Below are 27,896 nucleotides of genomic sequence, written 5' to 3' on the forward strand. Positions count from 1 at the left end.
AAGTTCACAACAGCCTTCAGCTCTAGTTGATATGCTCACCTCTCCAGCCTCTTATACCCACAGTCTTCCAAGTGTTTTAGATTGGTGGGAGTCAGAAAAGAAGAATAGGGTTTGGGGTCAGGTGGGGGGACATGAAACACTGCTATAAATAGCTTAGGTGCAAGATTTTGGAAAGAAGATTAGTGACTAAAAGATTAGTGGTTAAAAGATCAGCAGGCTGTTGCTGCTGGGACACAGTGGGGGTAGGAAATCAATTTTTTGTGTTTGTGGTATGGGGAATTGAACCCAGCAGTATGCTACTACTGAGCTACATCAACTTTTTATTGTATGTTCAGACAGGTGTCTCACTAAGATACCCAGTCTAGTTTCAAGCTTGAGACTCTCCTGCCTCAGCCTCCCTAGTAACTGGGCTTATGAGCATGTACCACTGCGTCCAGCAGGGGATTGATTCTGATACTAAAGGCAAGGGAATTTAAGAAGGTTAACTACAGAGTTTTGGCCTTATGAGGCCTTGAATCTGAGGGCTGGGATTAAAGTGGTGTTGGAAATCTTAAAAGGTGAAGCATAGTGGGAGATAGAAATAGGATGACTTTGTATTTTGGGAAGAAGAGCCTTGTGTCACATTCCATTCTCTGTATCTCTAGATCTATTCTAGGCTACATAAAAGCCAAGGGTGTGGGAAAGAGTACCCCTTTCCCAGCCTTTCACCACTTGGGACTTTGGACTCTTGCAGCCCATAATAAAAAACCCTGATTATCCCAGCTTATATGCACAGTAGGAGTCAATCTCTTGTAGGTGGGTGGAGGCAGGAGCAGGGAACTAAGTGTATTGAATTGTGTGTGTCCATGTATGTGAGCCTTGAATTTATTTTCTTGTTGGAAAGGAAGGTACCATAGGATTCCTGGCCCAGGGGAAGATTCTCCTGGTGGGACATTGCAAGTTGAGGAAATAGATAATTGACATCTATATCACCTCCACCTAACGAAGCTCCCCCACCCGCCCAGCTATTAACTCTCTCCAATCTCTGAAACTAAGTCCATGCTCTAAGCAGCTTCCCTTGCCTTGTGTGACTGTTCATGGAATTAGAGATATTTTTGTCCCTGCAGCTGCCATAATGGCAACAACAAAGTAATCTTCCTTTCTTGACTGTCCTTCCATAGGGCTCAAGGCCCTGTTGTGCAGACATGGAGAATGTAGACATAACTTCTAAGTTATGGGGGACCCTGACCCTACTCTCCCTCCCCTTAGAACTGGCTGATCTTTAGTACTTATCCATAGACACAGCCCTCAACCCCTGAATGGGGTGTCCACTCCTCAGAGGTGGCTATGGCTGTGGCTTAGAGGACTGGACAAGACCTTCTCTTAATTCTTGCTCCTTACTTAAGGCCCTGGACAGCAGTCCTGTATTCCCTTTTCATGATTAACTGGGTTAGCCCCTGCCATTTCTGGCCAATGTGCACCTCAGAGCCTTATAATTTAGTTGCTAGAACTCTCTCTTTCTTGGGGATTTCCTAATACAGTTGGAAGCCCAGATTCTTCAGGGACCATAGTGGGAGAGAATATAATACTGGACATATGGGAAAGATTCAGGTACTTGGCAAGACTAGTGACTGTGGGAAGGTGAAAAATCAGAATGAATTTACTTTTGGACTAATCATCAGACCCACACTTGAGGCTCCTTTCTCTTATTTATTTGTTTGTTTGTTTTGTACAGGAAATGAGCCCAGGGGTGATGAACCACTGAGCCATCTCCCCAGCCTTTTTTTTTTAACTTTTTATTTTGAAATAGGGTTTCATTAAGTTGTCTAGGGTCTTGCTGAGTTGCTCACACTGACTTTGAAAGCCTCCTGGGCTGCTGGGATTACAGGTATGCACCACCAGACCTATTTATCCCCTCTTTCCACTCAGGTCCATTGTCCCTCAGTAAAAAGAAAACAGATGTGCTAGTCTGTAACTCATTATTATGATGGAACTTGTCATTATTTCTTTTCTAGGAGACTGAGAATTTCTTTACTAAGGCATACTTTCCAGATAGTAAAATACAAAAATCATAAATGCATCTCAATGAAATTTAACTTACTTGGCAGGCTGAAAAATAGCCCCCAAAGATATCAGATCCGAATTCCTGGAACCTATAAATGTTACCTTATATGAAAAAAAGGACTCTATAGATGGGATTAAATTAGGGTCTCAAAATGGGCAGATTATTCTGGTTTATCAAGGTGAGCCCTAAATGTAATCACAAGTCTCATTATGAAAAAGAGGCAGAGGGAGATCTGACGACAGAGACAGAAGACAATATGAAGACTGAAGCAATTGCTCCACTGTTGGCTTTGAGGGTGGAGAAAAGGGGTCATAGGCAAGGAATACTACTCTAGAGGCTGAAAAGGCAAGGAAATAGAGTCGCCCCTGTAGTCTCTCATGGCCACAATGTGACTGTTGCACTTTAGGAGCAGACCTGATGATACCTTAATTCTGGCCCATCGGTACTGATTTCAGACCCCTGCCTTCTTGAAACTGCAAGAGAATAAGTGTGTATATTTTAAGCAGCCAAGTTTGTGTTAATTTGTTACAACATCCATAAGAAACCACATGTGACCACCACCCAGATGAAGATATTGAACAGTTCCATCTCCCCCAAAGTTCTCATGTGCTCCTTTTCAGTTAGTAATTTCTCAAAGAGAACTATTACTATAATTTCATTCTGACCAGAAGCACTTGGATTTTACAAGGATGCAAGGGTAAAAAGGCAAAGGAATACACCTCTAATTATGGAGTTTCCCTTCCCTAGGAGAGATTGGTGGGAGAAATTTTGTGATCCTTACCCACCCTCACTATGCACGCTGAAATAAGTAAGGGTCTTAACACACATGATTGTTTACCAACTCAATAGCCATTTCTCCCATTCTCTTGGTGAGCGGAATCCCCAATTTTAAGGTACTCCGCTCTCCTCCTGTGCGCTCCTTATGTCAGCCATGGTTGTTTCATCCCCTTGACAGTGACTGGTTTACTTATAGGCATGATGAAATTCAGCCCACGGAGATGTGAGGGGAAGTATGCTGGCAAGATTCTGAAAAGGTTTTCTGAATGCTAAAAATAAACACAGGAAGAGAGGCCTTCCTCTCTTCTTTATGAATATTGCCAAGTTTTGATACAATGCTTGAATTGCAATGCCCATGTTGTGACCATGGGAATTACTGAACAACATGCTAAGGGTTATAGATCAGAAAGATGGAAAGAATCAGGATTTTTTTTTTTTTTATGACATTGTCGAACTGCTGAATTAGCTAACTCCAAAGCCACACTCCTGGACTTACGTGCAAGATAATACATTTCCTTTTTTAAAAGTCAGCTGAGTTGGAGTTTTCTGTTATTTCAACTGAAAGCAAGCCAACAGATTCAAGTGGGATGTGGACAAGGGTATTAGCTCAGTTGAGGAGGATGGAAAGGAAATAGATGGAGCAAGTGGTAGAAACAGAAATTTCCTGCACTGTCCTAGTTGCTGATCAAAGTGGTTGTGTCTCTCTTCTAAGGTTGTTAACAGTCTTGCAGGATATAGAACAGACATTTAGAAAGACAAAAGGGCACACTACAGAGGAGACAAATGGACAAAGCTAACTTAGGTACAATTGTTTGGCATCAGCCAGTTTCCCATGATTTTATTAGTCAGTTTGGATTATCCAGGGTTGCTCAGATTACTGCTTTTTTCCATCAAGATTGAGTGACTATCTTGTTCCATACTCTCAGCAGGTTTCCTTAGTTTTTCAACTGGGGTAAGCCTCTCACAACCTACACATACACACACATTTTAAAAATACTGGAGATTGAACACAGTTGCACGCTACCACTGAGCTACACCCCCAGCCCCCTTTTTAAAAAATTTTTTATATTGAGACAGGATTTTGCTAAGTTGCCAAGGCTAGCCTTGAACTTGAGATTCTTCTGCCTCAGTCTCCTGAGTCCCTGGGATTACAGGTGTGCTCCTGTTGCCCCCAGCTCCACCTATATTTTAATTCCTATTAACAATGGCAAGAATGATAATTGCATGGCACTGTGCTGGAATGCCTTGCCTTATTTTCTCCTTGCAACAACCTAGTTACTAGTATACTCATTCTGCTACAAGGAATGGAGGTTCAGGAAGACTTGTTCACAGTCACACAGCTCGTAGGTAAGGGAGCCAGAATTCAACCCTAGGATTGTCTGACTCCAAAGCCTGCATTTCTTCCCAGTGTATTACTTACCTCCCCTTCTTTATTCCTTTTTTCCTCAGATTACTGCTTTTTTTCCATCAAGGTTGAATGACTATCTTGTTTTATACTCTCAGCAGGTTACCTTAGAGAAAGAGCTAGAAAATGTGTCTTTCCCCGCTTTCCTTCTTTGGTTTCCAAGTAAAATAACATGCATTCCAGACAAACTGTTGTCATCAAGACATTTATGGATATATGAGGGACCAAGAGGGATAGTACTATAAGGAAAAAAACATTGGAGTAATAGTAGAATGGAAGAGTATCTGTAGTAATGGTATCCACACATTTATTTCTCTCTGTCAAAGGAAAGACTATAATAAACTTGTCCTACATACTAAATTCCAGACATCAGTGGAATGGATGTCAAACACCCAAGTCGACATATACTGGAGCACACAACATATATGAATCTTAGATTATAGATGTAGAAACTATTCAACTCAACAAACTACAGTCATTCATTCATCCAGCAGATATTTATTGAATTATGTGCAGGGTACCTATTTTCTTGTTATTTATTTATTTAGGCAGTGTTTTAGTTAGCTTTTTTTTTTTTTTGTCACAATGATTAAAAGACCTAACAAGAACAACATAGAGGAGGGAAAGTTTATTTGGGGCTCACGGTTTCAGAGGTCTCAGTCCATAGATGCCTGACTCCAGACCTCTGGGCTCAAGGTGTGGCAGAACATCATTGCAGAAGATTATGGCAAAGGAAAGCATCTCAGGACATGGAACAGGAAGTAGAGAGAGGTCTGCTCATCAGGGACAAAATATATACTCTAAAGGCAGATCCCCAGTGACCTACTTCCTCCAGCCACAACCTATCTCCCAGTTAATCCATATCAGTGGACTCAGCCATTGATTAGGTTATACCTCTCATAAACTAATCATTTCACCTCTGAACATTCTTGGCATTGTCTCACACATGAGCTTTTGGAGGACACCACATATCTAAACTATAATAGGTGGCACTGGGAATTGGACCCATGGGCACTCTATCACTGAGCCATATCCCCAGCCCGCCCATTCATATCTCTCTCTCTCTCTCTCCAACAAATTTTATCTTGATACAGGGTCTCACTAAGATGCTGAGGCTAGTCTTAAACTTATGATCTTCCTGCATCAGCCTCTCAAGTCACTAGGATTACAGGAAGTGGCACAGCACCCAGCTTCTATTTTCTTAACTCTGAACTGGAAGGCAGTTTTTGGACAACAGCACATATAATTTGGAAAATATCTAAAACACCTGGAAAACTTTGAGAAAGACAGAGGTAAGAAAAGGTATATGTCTTCAAAGAGCTTGGGATACAGTGTGGGGGTGGGAAGGTTGGGAGAAAATGAACAAAACACAAATGAGTATAGTTCTAGGCATGTGTGCCATAATCTCTGTAGAAATCAAATATAAGAATGTGAGAGAAAGAGAAATTTTAAAAAACGTTTTAGTTGTTTATGGAAATTTATTTAATTAATTAATTTATATGCAGTGCTGAGAATTGAACTCAGTGCCTCACACATACTAGGCAAGTGCTCTACCACTGAGCCACAACCCCAGCCCCAAGATGAGAAATTTTGATCAGAGAGAGATCTATATGTTGTAGTCTCTTGATCATTAGAATTATTGATAACATCTAAGTGATAGTTGAAATCATGAGAGTGGATCCTCCAAGGCGGGGAGAGAGGGAACAGAGGTGGTGAAAGGGAAGGGAGGAGAGGAGAAGAATCCCCTTAAGAGAAGGGCCACATTTGGGGAAAGCATGGCAAAATAGAGCCAGGGAAGAAGTCAGACGGAACATCCAGAGGAATAGGAGAAACAGAATAATGCAAAGTCGCAGAAGCCAAAGAAGAGTTTCAGAGAAAAGAGCAAGTCTGGTCTGCAGCGCTGCATTCATTTTGCCTCAGGTGAGGACAGTAGAAGCTCAGGCTGGCGGTTGGGAAATATTGGGAGAGGTCTTTTCCCAAAGTAGCCACTGGGCGGCAGTGGTGGCAGCAGCAGCAGCAGCTGCTGCAACTGTGTCCAGGGACAAGCAGAAACTCACAAAGCTATCAGGTGAAGGAACTGTAGCAGAGCTAAGAAGGCCTAAAGAAGTAGGAGCAGGAAGCTGGATCAGGCAGAGGCTTTTCTAGTTTGGTGTTTCCTCTTGGCTGTTCACCAAGCCTTGAGTCAGACTTGATCTCCTCTGAAGAGGCCATATTCAACCCTGGGAACAAAATACTATTTTAAAAGCCTTATGGATTTGTGGCATTTTATGGCTTACAAAGTGTTTCCACACCTATTAACCAATTCATATTCTGAAAACTCCAAAAGGTTCAAATTATTATCCCCAATTCACTGGTGAAGAAACTAAGTTACAAAGCAGTGCTCATGGTCACACAACTAATAAGCAGAACAAAGATTTTTTTTTGTACCAGAGATTGAACCCAGGGATACTCAACCACTGAGCCACATCCCCAGCCCTTTTTAAAATATTTTTATTTAGAGACAGGGCATCACTGAGTTGCTTAGTGCCTCCCTAAATTGCTCAAGCTGGCTTTGAACTCACAGTCCTCCTGCCTCAGCTTCCCAAGCTGCTGGAATTATAGTTGTGTGCCACTACACCCAGCCAGAACAAGGATTTGAACTCAAGTCTTTCTAGCTCGAAAACCTGAGCTTTTAATGCAGTATCACAGCAGTTAGCTGTCCAGAATTCAGGATATGACTGTTCTTCCACTCCTACTTTTGTTTGTTTGTTTGTTTGTAGTCGGGATGAAACCCAGGGATACTCTACCACTGAGCTACATGCAAGGCCTTTGGGGATTTTCTTTTGAGGCAGTGTCAATTGCTGAGGCTAGCCTCAAACATGCAATCCTCTTGCCTCAGCCTTGTGAGTTGCTGGGATTATAGGCATGTGCCACCTCACCTGGATCACTCCTACATTTTATCCCATGTGCTACCCTGCCACAGGGCAGGATCTCCAGGTTTTCCCCATCCAGATTCTAGAGCCTCTTTTTCAGGCCTGTCTCCTCCTCTCACTGAGGATCCAGCTGGACAACATTCTTAGAACCTGAGAATCAGGTTCAGAGTCTTCATTACATTCCAGCTGCATTCACAGTGGCTTCTGCTCCAGCCTACTCACCCCTCCCCAAGATCACTGCCCACCTCTTCTTCAGAGTTCTCCAGACTCAGTTTGCAAGGGTGCCTGAGACAACCATACTTAATGAAGCCTTAGTTAGCTTCAGGAGCCCCAGAACCACAGCTGCTGACAATTCAGTGTTCCTTGGCATTAGGCTCTCAATAATCTAGGCTTCTCTCTATGCCTTTTCCACTGCATTCAGACCAGGGTCTCTGAGAGTGATGAAGAGTGATAAGGCACTGTGGAGGAAGGGGTGGAGTATGTAAGGGAAATTTATTGGCTAGCACCTATAGGGAGGCATGAACTGCCTCCTTGCCACTTCCTCTTACCTGTGCCATAGGTCTCTCAAACTTAAAAGATGAAAAATGAATTACCCCTCTTTCTCCAAAATTGCTTTTCTCACAGCCTTACTACACCTGTCAAGAGGACTTCCATTCTTCCAATTGCTCAGGCCAGAAACATTGGAGTTATTTGTCATTCTTTTTTTTTTCTCTCACACCCCTCATCAGTAAAACTTGTCTCTACTTTCACAGTGCATCCAGAATCTGACCACTTCTCACCACCTCTGCCGATCTGGTCTGAGTTACCATCATCTCTATTGCCAACAGCCTCTTGCCTGGTCTTGCCTGTGCCCCCAGCCCTGCTGTCTATTCTTGACATAGAGCTGGCCAGTGAGCCTTCTACCATGTAAGCAAGGACATAGCGATTTCCTCCTCTAAACCCTTAATGGTTTTCCATTCTCTCAGTAAAAGACAAAGAGTTATAATAATGGCTTCCAAGGACCTTCATGATCTAGTCCCTGCCAAACTCTGACCTCATCTTCTACATTTCACCTTCCTCACAGCACCTGGTGTTTATTCAAGTCACTCCAATATTTAAAACAGCAATGCAATTCTCTCTTCCTCTTTTCCTTTCCTATAGCCCCTCGCTCCTTTATTTTTCTCTACAATGATGATTGCAATCTGTATATTTTATGTTTTAATTTTATTGCCCCCCCCAGTAACATGTAAGCACATTAAGTTGGGTGTTATTGTCTGTTTTGTTTTCTCCTAGTGAACTACCAGTGTCTATAACTGAACCAGGCACATAGAAAGCTCTCAGTAAAAATTTGCTGATACTCTCCCAGATCATGACCAGTAGTAGCTTAGAGGGGCAAATAAGGATAGCAATTATGTCATGGATAGTAGAGTCTCATCCAAAGGCTCAAATCTTGATTTTACCACTAATTAGCATAATTCTTAAACTATCTACACCTTAGTTTTCTCCCTTGCAAAGTAGGGACAGTAATAGAACCTACAACAGAGAGCCTGTGAGGTCATTAATAAGTATGAAGTCCTTAGAACAGTGCTCAGACATAGTAAGGCTATACAAACATTTGTATAATTATACTCATATGGAGTTAAGATATATATCAGTAGTTTCAGTTTTCTAAAATCTTTCAACCTGTTGTCTTGCAGTTCCCATGTTAAAATTCTTGTCCCATGTTGCTACTCACTTCCACAAACTTATATGATCTTCCTGTAATTTAGTTATCTCTAGTGGCCTGGCTTCTTTCTCATCTGCAAACTTGGATATTTCCTTGTGTGCTCGCACCCACAATCATTTCAAAGCTGTTAAATAGTAATCTTGTTGGGCCCCAGTTTCCCAATCTGTATGCTGAGTGGGTTGGACTAGATAAATCTTTAAGGGCCTTTCTATCTCTGACAATGTTCCAGAATGGGACAGGAGGAGAGTCAGGCTCCACCTTGAGCCCCACCCCCTTGGATATGCCCTCTGTCTACCAAGGGGGAAGGGTGACAGAGTCAGCTGGGCTCAACTTCAAGGGGAACAGGTAGGAGATTTACCAAAGTTCTTGTGCAAGGGTGGCGATGGAGCTCTTGGGCTGCAGGCAGGTGTTGGGCAGAGGTATCAGAGGCAAAGAGAATATAGAGAACTGGAACCAGGGCAAGAGGAGAGGTAAAGCCACTGTGGGGAGTGATGCCTCTCTTCACTGGGACACAGCTGTGATGATGAGTTATGAGACAATTTGGGCTTGGGCATCTTCCCACTTTGGATAGTACTAGTTGGCTTCCATCCTTTTCAGCTAGCCAAGCTCTGTAAGACAGAGTCAGTTGCAAAGTAAGAACAATCCAAGCCCACTGACTGCCCTACTGAGCTGAGTCCCTGCACTGCCTGCTGCTCACCACTCCCTGGGATGGACCATGAAAGCTCCCAGAGGGGCTGGACTGGTCTGAGTTGCAGCTGGATGCATGCCCCCCAGTTCTTCCCAGTGCTTCAACCAGTATTCTCCCTATCCTCTGCTTTTTCCCCCATTTCCACATTTTTTTACTGGTGCATTAGTTTTACATAATGATGGCATTTGTTGTTACATATTCTTACATGTACACAATCTGTTTTCTACCTTTTTTCCCCCAGGTCAGGACTGGGAGACCAAGGAAATACAGCTACTCTCATTTCTGCTCTCTCTACCTCTAGGGGGGCCATGGCCAGAACAGAGTCCTCGTTGTTCAGATCTCTAGGCCCAAGCCCAGGTCCTGGAGATGATGAGATGGAGCTGGATTGCTGGTTTGATGAGGACTTCAAGTTCATTCTGCTACCTGTGAGCTATGCAGTTGTCTTTGTGCTGGGCCTGGGCCTCAATGCCCCAACCCTCTGGCTCTTCCTTTTCCGCCTACGACCCTGGGATGCAACGGCCACCTACATGTTCCACTTGGCATTGTCAGACACCTTGTATGTGCTGTCGCTGCCCACCCTCGTCTACTATTATGCAGCCCGCAACCACTGGCCTTTTGGCACTGGGTTTTGCAAGTTCATCCGCTTTCTCTTCTACTGGAACCTCTACTGCAGTGTGCTGTTCCTTACCTGCATCAGTGTGCACCGCTACCTGGGCATCTGCCACCCACTGCAGGCACTACGTTGGGGCCACCCTCGTTTCGCAGGCCTCATCTGCCTGGCAGTTTGGTTGGTGGTAGCTGGCTGCCTCGTGCCCAACCTATTTTTTGTCACAACTAGCATCAGGGGGACCACCATCCTGTGCCATGACACCACTCGACCTGAGGAATTTGATCACTATGTTCATTTCAGTTCAGCAGTCATGGGGCTGCTCTTTGGCTTGCCCTGCCTGGTCACTTTGGTTTGCTATGGGCTCATGGCCCGGCGCCTGTATCGGCCCTTGCCTGGGGCTGCACACTCATCTTCTCGTCTCCGTTCTCTCCGCATCATCACTGTGGTGCTGATGGTCTTCACAGTCTGCTTTGTGCCTTTCCACATCACTCGTACAATTTATTACCTGGCAAGGCTGTTTGAAGCTGACTGCCAGGTATTGAACATTGTCAACGTAGTCTACAAAGTGACTCGACCCTTGGCCAGTGCTAATAGCTGCCTAGATCCTGTGCTCTACCTGCTTACTGGAGACAAGTATCGGCGCCAGTTTTGGCAGCTCTGTAGTGGTGGCAGACCCCAGCCCCCCAGAGCTGCCTCCTCCTTGGCACTGGTATCTCTGCGTGAGAATAGCAGTTGCAGGTGGGCATCCACCCACAGGACAGCAGCTGCCCTCTCCTCAGAGCAGAGTGATTGTAACAATGGAAGCTGGGAAGTGAGACAAAAGGGGGTGAGTGCAGGGCAGAGGTGAGGGAACCCCTAAATGACAGTTTATAAGGAGCTGCAATTGCCCTCTCCTTTTTAGCTAAAGATAGTAGCAGTTGCTCCTCTGCCTGTACTTCTTTTTCTTTATTTCTGTCCCTTCCTGGGCTCATTGGTCCTGTTTCTTGATTTTGCAAGGCTTCCCCAGATCTTTTTTCCCCATGTCCTCCCACAGCATGCATTTCTCCAGCCAGACTAGAGCCTTCAACTAGAGGGTGGAGATGGTGGGGTAATTTAAAGATCGGCCTGATTTATCTCATGATGATAGCCAGAGTCAGGAAGTATGGACACTGGCATATCACAGATGCCATATGTGCCATGTGTAGCAACCACACCCACTTCCTGGTTTCCCCTTGAAGACAGGATGGTCTTGCCTACCAAGGTGCCAAAATAGGGTGCAACCCCAGGCAGCCTGCATACCAGGGCCCCACATGCAGCAGGAGGCCTGGCACTATTGAACTGGTAGGTAGTCATGAAGTAGATCCCGGCCATGGGGTAGGGACCCTGAGGAACCTCAAGGGGCAAGGCCCAAGTTGATAACAGTCTTTGGAACTGGAATGGGGATTGGATCTCCTTTATATTGTTTGCTCAGAATGTATTTGATAGCTCTCTTGTACTTAATGAAAGGGAGAATGGATGTTTCAGACAGAGAGGGGGAGCTTTCACATCTATGTGAATCTATAAATTCCAGCACTAAGGGGCAGAGCAGGTTTGTACAGAAGATGAGGTAGTGACAGGCTTTGATATCCAGAGCCAGTTCTTCACTTTGTCTCTCTGCTTTCTCTAGCTCCTGCCCCAGACAAATGATAAATCTGCCCTCAATTCTTTCAGATCAGGCTTTAGGACTTTGAGGTCAGGGCCGGGCACGGGGACTGGTATGGATCCCCTCAGAGTTTCTCACCCACTCACTCCTCCCCTCCCCAAGTGCAGTCTTAGCATTTACAGGTTTATAGGATTGGGTGGGATTATGGAACTTGGGAAGCTAACCTCTTAGCCTTGGGAAATAAATTTCTGGGTAGGCATTTGTGAGAAGAGTGAGCTCACATTTTTCATGCACCCTCCCTCTGAAATCACCTTCTAGCTTATTTGGTCTCCTGAGTCAGACCCCAGCTTTGCCTTTCTTTTATCCATCCTTGCTGACCTGTGTCTGATCTCTTACTTGTCTAGCAATACCAAATTGTTATTGGCTTCTGAGGGATCTCCCCCTACCTCTCTAAGAGAGTAGGGGCTGGACTGTAGGAAAAAAAATGATTCAATGCCCTCTGTTCCCCTTTTCCATTCTTTGAGGAGCCTCCTCTGTCTCCTTAGGTATACAGACCCTGATACCCAGGATCCCTTCCATTAGGAGTAAATGGACTGGCCTTATCCACTTCTTACCAGTCTTCCAGTCTCATGGCTGATGCCTAGACTGTTGCTTATCTGAACACTTTCTTTTACACCTATAGTCACAACCTCCTTGCCTATTACCTACCCTATCCACCAGCCCCACTCAGTAAAGATGTCTCTTTATTGTAATTGATTCAGCCTCCTAAATTTCCTCAGTCTCTTTAACTCCTATTTGCTTAATCAAGACTAACTGTCTGGACTTTATGTTGGTCTGCTCCTTTAGAGCTGCCTCCCCTTGCAATCTAGCTTTAGTTAAATACCTTGATTTTCACCTTGAACTGAACTCTTTTCTAGGATTGGAGGAAATTGCAGATGAAGTGAGAGTAAAAGGCTGGTTTGACCTACTAAAACTTCATGTTCTGGAACTTCTCTTAAGCCCTTATTCCTCTCAGCCTGCTGCATTTCTAGCAAATATTCCATAGCAACTTGTATTTTCTACCTTCTCAAGGTCAATTCCATTCTACTCTTCTCTTGCAAAATTGAGAAGATCTAACACCTCAACTTCTTCCTTCTTCATTCACAATAACTGTTTCAACATTCACCTTGCCTTTCTCCCTTTCTTTCCCTGATGTCCCAGAATAAAAGGGAATCCTTTTCATGTTCCTTTATCCCTCTTTATCATTGTCAGTCTCTTCCACCAATAATTTCATATCATTTTAAAAACCACCTCCTCCAAAAAGGAAAGGCATACCATTAGTATATTTTCCTTGCTATCTGTTTTATCTACCACTCTAGTCATCTTTATTCATTTCCTTACTACATTTCTTTTCTTTATGGTATTGAGGATTGAACCCCCAGGGGTGCTCTAAACCTAAGCTATATCCACAGATCTTTTTTGTTTTTGATATGGGATTTCACTAAGTTGCCCAGACTGGCTTTGAACTTGGTGATCCTCCTGCCTCAGCCTCATGAGTTGCTGAATTACAGGTGTGTGCCACTGCATGTGACTCACTGCCACATTTCTAGAAAGAGTACCATAATGCCTCTTTCTGCACCACAAAATCACTCCTTAGTTTTCTGAATCTGGTTTCCTTCCTACTTAGAAGAATATACATTACCTCTTAAGCAAGACCCTTAATGATCTTTTCTCTACCTTTGTCCTCTTTGACCTCTATACTTCACTTGACTCTCCTGCATGTCCTGTATACAATTTTTTTAAATTAAAAAAAAAAAACACTTAAAACTCTCACTGTAACAATATTAAATTTTGAGAGAAGATATTCACCTGTACTTTCAAACCCTAGACAATCATTTTCATTTTTCCATGTTCCATACTTTATCAGTTTGAATACATATGCATATATTATAGAAGTCTAATCCTAATGTACATATCACTTAAAATTATGCTTTTAGAACCTGTTCATTGGGGCTGGGGATGTGGCTCAAATGGTAGCACGCTCGCCTGGCATGCGTGCGGCCTGGGTTCAATCCTCAGCACCACATACAAAAAACAAAGATGTTGTGTCTGCTGAAAACTAAAAAAATAAATATTAAAAAATTCTCTCTCTCTTTTAAAAAAACTGTTCATTATAAATATCTCCCTATTAGTATATATTTCATATTTTATCATTTCAATGGCTACATAAAATTATCTCCTTCTATAAATTATATTTTATTTGACTATTCCTTTATTATGGGACATTTAGGTAACTCAAATTTTCTATGCTTTGAACATCTTAATGTGTGTGGCTTTTTTTTCTTCTTCATCATTCTGTCTCTAGGACAAGTTCCCAGGAGTGGGATTACCATTCCAAAGAGTGTGATTGTTTTTATGGATCATGATTTTCAAAACGACTGCACAAATTTTCAATATTATGATGATATATGAGTGTGGCTCCCTTGCAACTCTAGCATCAGACTTTATAAGAAATCTTTTTGGATGGTTAAAATTAATTTGTTGATTTTTATTTCTTTGATTACTCATGGGCTTGAACACTTTCCCTTATGTTTACTATTTGTATCCTTGTACAATTGACATCTTAGTGGTATTCTTATATCTATATGCAGTCTTTATTTAGTATACAGGTTAACCCTTTGTCATATTTGATATGAATATTATCCCATTTATTGTGATTTTAATTTTAGTTTCTTCTTTTAGCCCTTCAAATTAGAGTCTGTTTCCTACTGCTTTTCTTTCTCAGATTACTTCCTCTCTATCTCCTTTGCTGGCACCTCTTTCTCCTTTAGTACCTAAGTGAATAGAAATCTGCCACAGAGTCATAGAATTTTTTTTTTGTACTGGGGATTGAACCCAGGGATGCTTTACCACTGAGTTATATCCCTGATCTTTTTTTGTTTTTTTTCCATTTTGGAACAAAGTCTCACTAAGCTGCCCAAGCTGGCCTAAAACTTGTGATCCTATTGCCTCAGCCTCCTGATTAACTGGGATTATGATATATATCACCATACCCAGTGCATTTGGGGATGTTTTAATGCCTTAACCCCACCATATTGTTGATTTTCTCTTGAGGAGAAAGTATATGTAGGTGAATGAAATTCAGTTCACTCATAGGCCTTGAGAATGCCTCAGAGATCACATAGGGCCTACTTTCCAGTTGCGGAAACAGAATCAGGGAGATGACTTGCCCCTGACTTACTAAGTTAATGGCAGGGCAGAGACTAGACCCCAGATCTTTTGATTCCCAGGGCTCCTTTCATTCCAACATGCCAACTCAGTTTTAAACCCAACCTTCCTCCCAAGATTCCCCTCTACATCTTTAGTGGCCCACTGGGCAGTTTCACTTTCATTGTTACTTCATTGTTACTTCATTGTTTCTTTCATTGTTACTTCTAACCCAAGATATCAGGAATGAAACTACCTGAATCAGTTCTACCTGTCTTGCTTATTTCTGCTCATAGCATCTTCTTTCTTCCAGTCACCTAAACTAGAAAAACTCCCAGGCAACCCCCATTCTTCTCTGTCCTTATCTCACCAGATTCTGACATTGTTTTCTTTAGTTTGCCTGTTGCTGTTGACCTTCTTTTATGGTTACAGTGCCACCTTTCTGATACTGGCTCTTATTTCCTTCTCCCTGACTGAATGTCATAGGTTTCTAACTGGTCCTTATCTCCAGTCTCTTTCTATACAAATGTATGCTATGCAACATATATTGCCAGATCAATCTGCTTGAACACTATTTTCAGCATTTCACTCTCTTACTCAAAACTATTTCTTAGTTTCCTATTATCAACATCCTTAAAGATCGATGGAGTAGACAAAGGGGAATGAAGGGAAGGGAGGAGAAATGGGATAAGGAAAGACAGTGGAATGAATCTGACCTAACTTCCTTGTACATACATAAATATACCATGGTGCATCTCACCACCGTGTACATCTACAAGACACTAATTTAGAAAAACTATAAGTAAATAGCAGAAAAATTAGTAGAATAGAGAGGGAAGGGAAAGTGAGAGCGAGGAGGAGAAGGAAAGGGGAAATTCTGGGGACTGAATTAGAACAAATTTTATTCCAACAAATTATATTAGAACAAAATATATTCCATAATTATGACAAAATGAATCCTATTGTCATATACAACTAAAAAGAAGCAATTAAAAAAAGGAAAAAATATTTTCAAGAGTTTTTTTTCCAATCTTATTCCTCATTCTCCCTCACTGCAATCTCCTCATTTATAGTAAACTCAATCTTTTATTTCTCTCTCCATACATATCTTGCACTTTCTCACCTCCTTACCTTGTTTTATCCTTTCCTCATACTAGAATTCCATCACTTTCTTCTCCAGCTGTCCTTTTCCTACCCAGTTTCCAAGGTCAGGCTTAAGTTTCACTTCATTTTTTAATTCCTCTCTGCAGAATCTTACCAGTGGTGACCTCCCCAGTCATTCCTATTGTAATTATTGTCTGAATCAGTTATTTGGCATTTTTAACATCCTCTGGCATTACTTATACTGTTATCTTGTTATTTAAATCTTCATGTATGTTTGTCTTGAGTTCCCACTTATAAACTCCTTGAATGACTGTGATAGAAATGGAAAGCATATGTGACAGAAGATAAGAAGACCTAAATTTAAGCCCTGATTCTCAAAGTGGGAATCAAGTATGTCACCTTGGGTGAGTCATTCAAATTCTCTGAGCCACAATTTCATCATCTGTAAAATGAAGATCACAATCTTAACCTTAATTACTTCTATAAATTATGGCGAGGCTCTGCAAATCTGCAGAGCTAAGCAAATCTAAGTGGTTGTTATTGTATCATCCCATTTGCTTAATAAATGGTGCTTGATAAATATTTTAGAAATGATTACATGTCAGTAATTCAGTTTATTGTTGTTTCTCCTGGGTATATTTCCACTTTAGAATGCTTCAGAAAACTCAAGGAATTGAGGACTTAGAGGTACTTTAGGAGCAGTGGGACTGAGGAAGGCTTTGGAAAGATGTTTTGAAGGCAATTAGTCCTATTCAGCACCTCTTATATCCCACTGTAAGGGCTATTTACTATCTGACCAATTTGTAAAGGCTAACCTGGATGGTGGTGCGGAGAGGTGGCATATCTGAACTTTCATTTTTCTCATATTTTCCATCCTACAATCCACAGATGGTTAGGCAAAGTTATTTGATTTCTCTGAGCTTAAGTTTCCTCACTGATAATCTTGCATTAGGAATATCTGCCTGACAGGACTATGGGGAAGAGTCAATAGAGCAATAAATGCAGAATTATCACTCACAGTCCCTGTGTGTGGAAACCCCTTTTATACTGTTTTCAAATTTAATGTAGTTGAATGAGCAGCCAGAATTCTAGATTTGGATCTGGTTGCTTAGAAGTGATAATTTGAAATCCTAACAAAGAACGAATCCCTTGGGATTGTAAATTAGAACAGCCACTATGGAAATCTACTCCTTAGTATTTTTCTAAAAGAATTAAACCCAGTGCATTATAGCAATACATACATATCCATGTTTATAGCAGTATAATTTATGATAACCAAGTTATGAAACCAGCCTAGGTATCCATCAATGAATGAATGGATAAAGATAATGTGGTGTATATACACAATGGAGCTTTGTTTAGCCATAAAGAAGAATGGAATTATATCATTTGCAGTAAAATGGATGGAACTGAAGAATATGATGTTGAGTGAAATAAACCAGGCTCAGAAAGTCAAGGATCATATGTTTTCTCTCATATGTGGAAACTAGAGAGGAAGAAATAAAAAAGGGACCTCATGACAATAGAAGGAAGACAGAATTGAGGAAGCGTATTAGGGGAAGGAGAAGGAGGAGGACAAGGGGAGGTACTGGGGAACAGATTTGATCAAATTATGTTACATGCATGTCTACATTTGTCACAATGATTCCTACTATCATGTATAATCATAATGTTCTGATAAAAAAATGAATCCTTGATTGTGAGAAGTGGAGGGCTGACAACTGACCACTTAGAGATGGCTATAGCAATGGTTTGGGAGGAAACAGATTAGGACTCTGGCATTTTACCAAGGGAGAAGAATATTAGAAAGAGGGACTTATAAAAATTGGGTTTTCAAACCAAATATTTGAATGGAAGAAAACATGAGGAAAGTAAACATGAATATCAAAATGAGAATTTTGAGAGGATAAGATACTTAGAAACACTTAATAAAAAATACTTGATTCCCTGCCAGTTTGGATTGATGCATACAAAAGATATTAGCCATGACATTGACTAAAGAAGCCAACCTCCAATAGCTTTTGTAATGAAGATCTGTCTATGTGCGCTTATACTTCTTTTTCATTTTGAGTTCCTATGTGCTCCCACATCTTTCCAAAATTTTTAGACTAACCCATAGAATGAGTTACTTGCTATAACCTACAGAGCCAATATTTCTCCAGTACGAGCTGGGATATGGTTTGTCATGAAATCAAGTGCAAAAATACCTGAGTGCAACCCAAGAGCCTGTCTATCTAGGAAGCAGGCACCCTGGTGTATATTTGGTCATCAGAGCTTATGTATTTGGGTCACTATGTGGAAAGAAGACAGATGATTCGTCCTTGAGCTAAAATGTCAATAATTAAGTGGTAGAAACTATCCAAGAGAAAGAGGTAAATGAAATACTTCTTGGGGGATGGCTGATTATTACTGCCAATTATGTACCACAATTTGGGGTCTCAATGATGTTCTTGGATCTACTCATGGGAAGGAGGAACCATGTGTACTTGAAAAACTCAAAAGAAAAAAATCAATTGATGTCCCCACAGGGACATCAGACTGATACCACCTGTTCAATTTGTTACTTCTCACTGATTTCCATTCCTTTACTACACTAATACCCTCTATCTTCAACATGAATAAAACATTATTTTTATCCTCTCTTAATCTTGCTAGATCTCCTTCTGGAGGCTAGCCATTGTTCTTTTTCTTTGAGGATTTAAGCTAGTTTGATTTGGAAAGTTTTTGTCTTTATTCACTTCTCTAGTGATGTTTCCCTAAACATATTTTCCAGGATAGTTATTGGTGCTACTAAGTTTTTAAGGCACTGGGTTAACAATGTTAAGCATGTTTCTTTACTGTAGGATTAATGTTCACTGTTAATTTCTAAGAGGAGAGAGTTATATACACTTAGTCTCTTCTATTGCTATAACCAAACACAAAAGACTGGGTAACTTATAAAGGAAAGAGGTTTACTTTGGTTCATGGTTCCAGAGTCTGTGAAGTCCAAGAGTATGACACTGGCAAGGTTCTTATTCCTTTTTTCAACTCATAGCAGAACATGAAAGGGGAAACAGGGACATGAGAAAGAGACAAAACACAAGGGGTAGGTTTGCTTTAATAACAACCTGCTCTCAAGGTACCTAATGCCTTCTAGAATTAACCCATTCCTGTAAGAAAGGCATTAATCCTCTTTAATGCACTTGACACTTTATAAAGATCCCACCACCTGGCTGGGCATTGTGGCACACACCTGTAATCCCAGCAGCTCAGGAGGCTGAGACAGGAGGATTTTGAGTTCAAAACCAGTCTCAGCAAAAGTGATGCACTAAGCAACTCAGTGAGATCCTGTCTCTAAATAAAATACAAAATATAATTGGGGATGTTGCTCAGTGGTAAGTGCCCCTGAATTCAATCCCTGGTACCAAAAAAAAAAAAAAAAAAAATCCCACCACTTTTCAATACTGATACATTGGAAATCAAATATTAACATGAATTTTGGAGGGGAAAAACCATATCCGAACCACAGCATATAGTATTCCCCAAACTTATTGACCAAAGAACATTTCCCCCAAGACATTTCCCAAGAACATTCTATGCCAAGATGTATTTTAGGGGACACTACTCTAACAAGGGGAACCTGCTATCTTGAAACCGTTTAGTCAAAGGGCAGGAGTTACCATATGTTTCCTGTTCCCTTATATTTCTTTCTTTTCTTTTGGTGCTGGAGATTGAACCCAGAAGTGCTTTGCCAATAAGCCACCTCTTTAGCACTTTTATTTTTTTAGACAGAGTCTCACTAAGTTATTGAGACTTTTGCCAAATTGCTGATGCTGTTCTTAAACTTGGGATCCTCCTGCCTCAGCCTCTCAAGTTGCTGGGATCACAGGCATGAGCATGGCACTAGCCTCACAAAAAAAAAAAAAAAAAAAAAAAAAAAAAAAAAAAAACTTGCTGGAGGCAAATCTTCAGTGCAAAAGAATTTCCAATAATTTATTAGATGTTCTATCTTCAAAGAGGGGAGCCTAACTGCCAATTCCTTAAAGTGGACTCTGCATAGAGACTTCTTTCCAGAGTACAGTATGGAAAGCAGGGAGAAAGAGTGACTTTACAGTGGAGAAACCTAATAAACACTACTGCAGCCTGTGATCGAGGTCAACATCAGCAGTGATGCATCATGTTGATAGTATGTATCCCAGCTATGATGTGGTAAAAATGGCCCTTTACTTCTGTGGGCTTCCTTTCTAAAACCCATAGCCATAGTCTAATTGTGATAAAAACCAAATTCTAAAAGAAAGGCATTCTACAAATGTACTTGACCAGCACTCTTTAAAATTGTCAAGGTCATGAGCTGGGACTGTAACTCAGTGACAGAGCACTTGCCTAGCATGTGTGAAACACTAGGTTTGATTCTTAGCACCACATAAAAATAAACAAATAAAATAAAGACATGCTGTTCACCTACAACTACAAAAAAAATTTAAAAATTGTCAAGGTCATAAAAAACAAGGAAAGTCTGAGAAATTACTACAGCCAAGAGGAGCCAAAGGAGACATAAGACCTAAAGGAAATGTGGTATCCTGGATGGGATCCTGGATCCATAAAAGTGAGCCTGAATAAAGGAATAGTTCATAATGTATCAATATTGGATCTTTAAGTGAAACAAATACATCATAAAAATGTAATATGTTAAAGATGGGGGAAATTGTGAGGCACATGGAAATTCTCTGTACTGTCCTTAAAATTTTTCAATAAATCTGAAATTATTCCCAACAATAAAGTATATGAAAACATAAACAAAACTTTGCTTATGGAAAGAGACCAGTAACATATAAATACATACATGAATTTATTGAATATTATATAATATTGCATCATATGTTATATATTAATTAGCACTTTCACCTTTTAAGCTTTTAAGGTAGGGATATAATTAATCACCATCATCTTATTATTCTTTTTCTTTTCCTCCTCCTCCTTCTCCTCCTCCTTCTCTTATTTTTGCAGTACTGGGGATGAAACCCAGGGCCTCTCATATGCTAGGCAAGTGCTTTACCACTGAGCTACACCCTCAGTTCCTTCCTCTTTTCTTATAAATAAAACATTTAAGTAATGAGTTTTTCTCTTGGTACTTATTTGGCAGCAAGTTATGCATTTTTAAAATAAATTGTTTATTTTAGAATAATTTTATATTTACAAAAAAAACCCTGCAAAGATGATACACAAATTTACAGTATTCTTCTTCCTCAATTTCCTCTAATATGAACATATTTTTTAAAGGTACTGGGAATCAAACCCAGGGATGCTCTGCCACTGAGATATATTCTAAGCCCTTTTTATTTTTATTTTGAAACAGCATCTTGCTAAATTGCTGAGGCTGGCCTTGAGCTTGCCATTCTCCTGCCTCAGCCTGTTGAATAGCTGGGATTACAGATGGGGACCACCATGCCCAGCATATTAATACCTTATATAACCACGGTACATTTGTCAAAACTGAGATATCAACATTGATTCATTATTATTGATTAAACCCCAGACTTTATTCAAATTTCACCAGATCTTCCACTAATATCCTTTTTCTCTTCCAGGATGCAACTCAGGATACAAATTGTATGTATTTGTCATGTTTCTTTAGTCCCTCTGGTCTGTAAGAGTTTCTTAGTCTTTCTCTGTTTTCCTGATTTTAAAGAGTTCTACTCAGGTATTTTGTAAAATATTCCTCAATTTGGGCATCTCTCATGTTTTCATCATAATTGGTCTCACAACTAAGTTTATGGGATTGGAAAATTGGTGAAGTGCCCTTCTCACCATGAGACAGCAACATGACCTATCACTTGTGATATCAACCTTGATTGCTGTGTTAAAGTTGTGTTTTCCTGGCTTCTCCCCTATAAAGTTACAATTTCCCAATTTCCCCCTCCCACACTCTGATATTTGAAATTGGGCTGCTAAGTCTAGCCCATACTTGAGGGTGAAGAGGGGATTAAGCTCCACCTCCTGGAGGGGAAACTAGCCGTATATATTTGTAATTCATCTGTAAAGAAGACTTGTCCCTTAGCCACAATTTATTCATTTATTTAATAATTTATATGAACATAGATTCATATTATAACAACATTATTTTATTCTAACATTAAATTATATAGAAAGTAATTTAATGTATTGTTATAACAATATTATTACATGCTATAATATATGATAATTATAACAATATAATATATGATATAAATGATATGACTATAATATAATTAATTTTATAATAATTTATGACTATATTATAATTAAACTATATAATAATATGAATAAGTAATAAAATCATGGTGTTATTTACAAAAAGTATATTTATTATAACATTAATAATACATCATTTATATTATAATAATACTATGATAATATTGTTTATGATAAACCATAAACTCAATATAACATTATAATTATTTGTATTCTAATCCATACTTTGGATATAATATTTTGGATTATAATATAATATTACATTATTATCTTATTGCTTAAATTGTTCCTTCCATCTTTAGCTATTACAAGTTTTTCAGATTGCTCTTATATCCCTTTGACACACCCTTAATTTTGCTTTTTGAGCACTTCTTTGCTCCATTTCTAGATGTTCCAGGTTCATTTTGAATTTCCGTACATTTTGGGGGAAGGGTACTCAGGGCACTCACCCACTGAGCCACACCCCCAGCCCTATTTTATATTTTATTTGGAGACAGAGTCTCACTGAGTTGCTTAGTGCCTCACTTTTGCTGAGGCTGGCTTTGAACTCGCAATCCTCATGTCTCATCCTCCTGAGCCGCTGGGATTACAGGCATTTCCATACATTTTTAACATGCATAGCTACATTTTATTCATTTCTCCCATCATATTCCATATCCTCTAAATTTCTTTTATAAGCCAGCTGTCAGGAGAATATTTTTAATTCCCAGACAGTTAATGAGCTCTAATTTTATATTTACTGTTTATTTCTAAGTTTACTATAGTGTATCCTGTGACTATAGTAGAGATTCTTTTTTTTATTTACCAAGTGTTTTATTTCCAACTACATAAATAATAATTATGAGTGGTGGGGCTGAGGTTGTGGCTCAGTGGTAGAGTGCTCACCTAGCATGTGTCAGGCCCTGGGTTTGATCATCAGCACCACATAAAGATAAATGAATAAATGAATTATGTCCATCTACAACTATATATATATATATATATATATATATATATATATATTAATTGTGAGTGGTTCATATACATTTGTAAAGAAAGTATAATTCCTTGTCCTATCCACTATATTCTTATCATTTGATAGCCTAGTTTACAGTGTTTATTGTATTATTCATCTCCATAGTTTTTCATTTGCAGTGTTGGAGGTGGAACTGAGGGCCTTGCACATGCTAGGGAAGTGCTCTACTACTGAACTACACCCCCAGTCCTCCATACATTTTTGTCTTGACACAGTGTCTTGCTGTGTTGCCTAGGTTGGTCTCCAATTCCTGGGCTCAAGTGATCCCTTCTCAGCTTCCAGAGTAGCTGTGACTGTCAGCACTTGCCACCTTACACCACTCTCACACTTTTTTTATTTTTTAAAACTCTTTTCAAATTCAGCTTTCTTGTTTTTAATTTGTTCCTTTTAGATCTACATGACTGTAGAGTGTATTTTGACATATATACATGTAGCATAACTTATTCTAATTAGGATCCCATTCTTCTGATTGTACATAACTTTTCTATGTGTATGTATGTGTATATATATATATATATATATATATATATATATATATATATATATATATATTTTTTTTTTTTTTTTTTTTTGGTATGAGGGATTGAACCAATGGGCACTTAACCACTGAGCTACATCCCCAGACCATTTTTTTTTTGTTGTTGTTGTTTATTTTTGAGAAAGGGTCTTGGTAAGTTGCTGAAGCTTTGAACTTGTGGTCCTCCTTCATTAGCCTCCCAAGCTGCTGGGATTACAGGCATGTGCCTGGGCTTCCAGCCCACACCTTTTTAAAGTCAGGTTTTTGTCCACTATATTTGCTATATTCCAAAAGCAGAGTGTTAAGGTCTCCATTTATGTTACATAGCAGATCCTTATTGTGTGAGAAATACATCCCAAGATATACATCCTGAGACTCTATGATTTCCATATGGTAAGGATCTAATTCCTTCCTGCCCTTACTGGGTTAAACCATGCATAGAGAGTGACTAAACAAAGTTTAAATATTTTTATGGTTTAGGTCATCACTAGCTAAGTTACTTTCTTTAGAAAAAATTAGAAATTGCCAATATCATGGGTATTTGGGATTCATTCATTCAACAATTAATTCTTAAGCATTCACAATGAGTCAGGTACTGTGCTAAAGGGTGGGAATACAGAGATGAGCTACACACTTATAGTTCCCGTGTTCAAAGAGCTTCAGTTATAGAAGCTTGCTTGCAGGTTGCTGAGGCTATATTATATCTTCAGTTTTCAAATATTTATGATAAGTTTAGATTTCTCCAATCTTCTACCGGTTTTCTTTTATGTAGCTTTTTTCCCATCTGATTTAGCTTATTAGACTTTTGTTATCTAGCACATTTTTGACACAAATGTCCTGACTTTATCTCATTTATGCTTTTCTTCTATGAAATCTCTTATGAAGCTCCTTCTATTCCTTCCTGATAATACATGGAAATAGATATAGTGGCTCACATACCAGGCCCTACTCTAGTCATTGGAAATGCTTCAATAATTAGGGCATAGTTTTTGTTCTCAAAAAGCTCTCAGACTAGAAGGATAGACTGGCCTAGGAGCAAATAATTATGCTATAATATAATATAATGTATCCCATAGTAGATACAACACAACATTATAGAAGAATAAAGAAAGGATAATTCATTTTGCCTGTTGAAGGCTTCACTAAGAAGGTGATAGTCAATGTGGATTTATAATATTAGTACACTTTACCACATAGAGAGAACATGAGCAGAAACAATGAGATGTGAACATGTTTAGAAAACGTGATATTGTCCAAAGTACTACTTCAGATCATGATGTCAGAGGTAAGTCTGAAAAGATTAATAGTGACCAGATTATAAGGGACTGTCAATGGCCTTCATGATGGCCCAATCAACATTATGACCCCTATGTGTAGGGAGGTACTGAACTCTCTGATTGATTGCCTGGTTCTAAAACCATGGAAAGTACAGCTCTCCCCTCTATGGGAGCCCTCTGGACATCACTTAAGTTGTTTGCTCACTTTCTGCCTCCACCATTACCTAGTGGCCATCTGGTCCACTAGGGGGCACTATCCTGGCCAATCATTGGAAATGTTCCTTTCAAGTTACATTCATTACATGATTAATCCTTTGCTGGTGTTTACATAGGAATTCACTGTGATATTTAGAGTATGGAGCAAATGTTTGAAGTATTAGGGTATCTCAAAAACATTTACAGAGATGTGGAGAGAGGCAGAGGGAGACAGATTGCATTGTGGGGGAGAGGATGTGGATGAGGAGAAAAGATATGGGGACTGAATTTTTGAGGAGGAGAAACTGGCTGATGCTATTAAGAAAGCAAAGGCTTTAACTGCCATCCATCTGTTCTTTTACTTTTCTAGGAAGCCATGACCATGAAACCAGATAGCCTTGTTCCTATGTGTGCTCTTGGGACTTTTCTGAAAAATGCTTCTCTCATTTACCCTTCCTGGAAGAAACAACCAAAACAGGTGGCAATGATTCAAATCCAATTTCCATTTTAATCAGTTACCTTCTGAGCATTTCCTATGAAGTTTTGATTTGGCCTATAAAAAGGCATCTCCCAATCTGATAGGCTCCCAAACCAAATCAGCCACCTTTACTGTAGTAACAGCATCTTTCTCTGTCATACTGAAGAGTTTGAACTTTATCCTATAGAGCAGTGTTTTTGAGACTATATCTATAGGAACTCTAAATGTTCCATGAGATTTTATTTGAAACAAGGGTTCCATTTTTAGATACACTGGGAAATAGTACATTATCCCTTTTGGAAAATCACAATGTCCATTAGTATAATAAAGACTATGAAATATAGCTTGAGGTTGTAGCTCAGTGGTAGAACACTTGCCTATTCACGTGTGAGGCACTGGGTTTGATCCTCAGCACTGCACAAAAATAAATAAATAAATAAAGGGATTGTGTCCATCTACAGCTAAACAAATTTTAAAAGACTATTAAATACATTAATAAATATATCTAACTTTATTTAACATCAACCACCAAACTTAATCTTACCATTTTTGTGTGTGTGTGTGCATTAATCATTAATGACTAAGGAATGTTATTGGTACATACAGCACAATTTAGGATATTCTGGTAGAAGCATTTTAGGAACAATAATGTATTTTAAGCAGCAAAGTGACTTGTTGGATTTAAGTTTTAGCAAGATTACCCTGGAAGTAGTCTGCTGGATGGTGAGATTAGAGTGAAATTTACTAGAATAGAACAAAAAAATGTCAAGGAATTTTGGTGAGGGCCTTGACTAGGTGGTGAAGGAGAAAAGGAGAAAGGGCACTGGTTTGATTAATATTTTGGGGGTGGGTACCAGGGATTGAACTCAGAGGCACTCAACCACTGAGCCACATCCCCAGCCCTATTTTGTATTTTACTTAGAGATAGGGTCTCACTGGGTTAGCTTAGCACCTCGCTTTTGCTGAGGCTGGCTTTGAACTCACGATCCTCCTCTCTCAGCCTCTCGAGCCAATGGGATTACAGGTGTGTATCACCACACCCAACTGGTTTGATTAATATTAAGGTGGTAAAATTGACAGGACTTGAGGATAAGATATAAGGTTGGGAGGAGAGATGATTTACCTGGTATTGGGTACACTGAGGGTCAGGTGTTTGATCCCCAGCAATTTTGATCAAATTACTAAATTGGATATATTGGGCTATTGCTTACAAGGTAAACCTGGATTAGAAATACATATTTCAGGGGGCTGGGATTGTGGCTCAGCAGTAGAGCCTCACCTAGCACAGGCGGGACCCAGGTTTGATCCTCAGCACCACATAAAAATAAAGGCATTGTGTTGTGTCCATCTACACCTAAAAAATAAATATTTAAAAAATACATATTTCAGACCTAAGGCAATATAAAGTGAGAGAAGAGGGTGAGATTCCACCAAGGCCCAATATTAGAGAGTTAAGTGAAGAAAAAAAAGGCTAATAGTATAAATGGTCTTTGAGCATTTTGTTATTTGCATTTGAAATGTGCCTCATATGGTTGCCTTGTGAAGGAAGAGACATCTATGTTTTTATTTACTCTTTTTATATTGTAGAATGTAGCCTTTAGAAACTTTTTGACAGAATTTAGTAAGGACTAAAAACGTACATATCAAGTGGATGGTTGCAAGTACCTTGAGATTATGAAGTCAAAGGATCATTATGAGGACAAGGTGACCTATGCACAATGCCTATGCCAACTGAAAAATGATCCTGAGTAAGGTACCTTTTATCTATCCAAAAGGTATGCTTGGTAGTGATGCAGGCATAAAGTAAGACTTGGTATTTTTTTGGTACTGGGGATTGAACCCAGGGTTGCTTAACCATTGAGCCACATCCCCAGCCCTTTTTTTATTTTCCATTTTGAGACAGAGTATCACTAAGTTGCTTAGGGCCTCACTAAATTGATTAATCTAGCTTTGAACTTGTGATCCTCCTGCCACAGCCTCCTGAGCTGCTGGGATTACAAGTGTGTGCCTCCACTCCCAGGAAGACTTCATATTTGAGGACAGCAGATTCTCACACAAAAACTTGTACATGAATGTTTATACTAGCACTATATATAATGGCTAAAAAGGTGAAACCGCCCAGATTTCCATCAACTTCTGAATGGGAGGATAA

At 39.8% G+C, this 27,896-nt stretch overlaps 1 protein-coding gene across 1 annotated transcript; it reads left to right on the forward strand.

The window, feature by feature from the left end:
* The first annotated feature begins 9,779 nt into the window (after window positions 1-9,779).
* P2ry4 (pyrimidinergic receptor P2Y4) lies at window positions 9,780-16,579 on the forward strand. Its single transcript, XM_058586276.1, has one exon. The coding sequence runs from the start codon at window positions 9,840-9,842 to the stop codon at window positions 10,986-10,988; it is 1,149 nt and encodes a 382-aa protein (XP_058442259.1). The 5' UTR covers window positions 9,780-9,839; the 3' UTR covers window positions 10,989-16,579.
* The last annotated feature ends 11,317 nt before the right edge of the window (window positions 16,580-27,896 follow it).

The sequence above is a fragment of the Marmota monax genome, unplaced genomic scaffold (assembly GCF_021218885.2).
Source record: "Marmota monax isolate L192 unplaced genomic scaffold, Marmota_monax_Labrador192_F-V1.1 WCK01_AAM20220418_F8-fsc00284, whole genome shotgun sequence".
Taxonomy (NCBI): Eukaryota; Metazoa; Chordata; class Mammalia; order Rodentia; family Sciuridae; genus Marmota; species Marmota monax.

Bases quoted from the DNA above. Each gene is read 5' to 3' on its own strand.
- P2ry4 (XM_058586276.1), top strand. From the start codon at position 9,840: ATGGCCAGAACAGAGTCCTCGTTGTTCAGATCTCTAGGCCCAAGCCCA.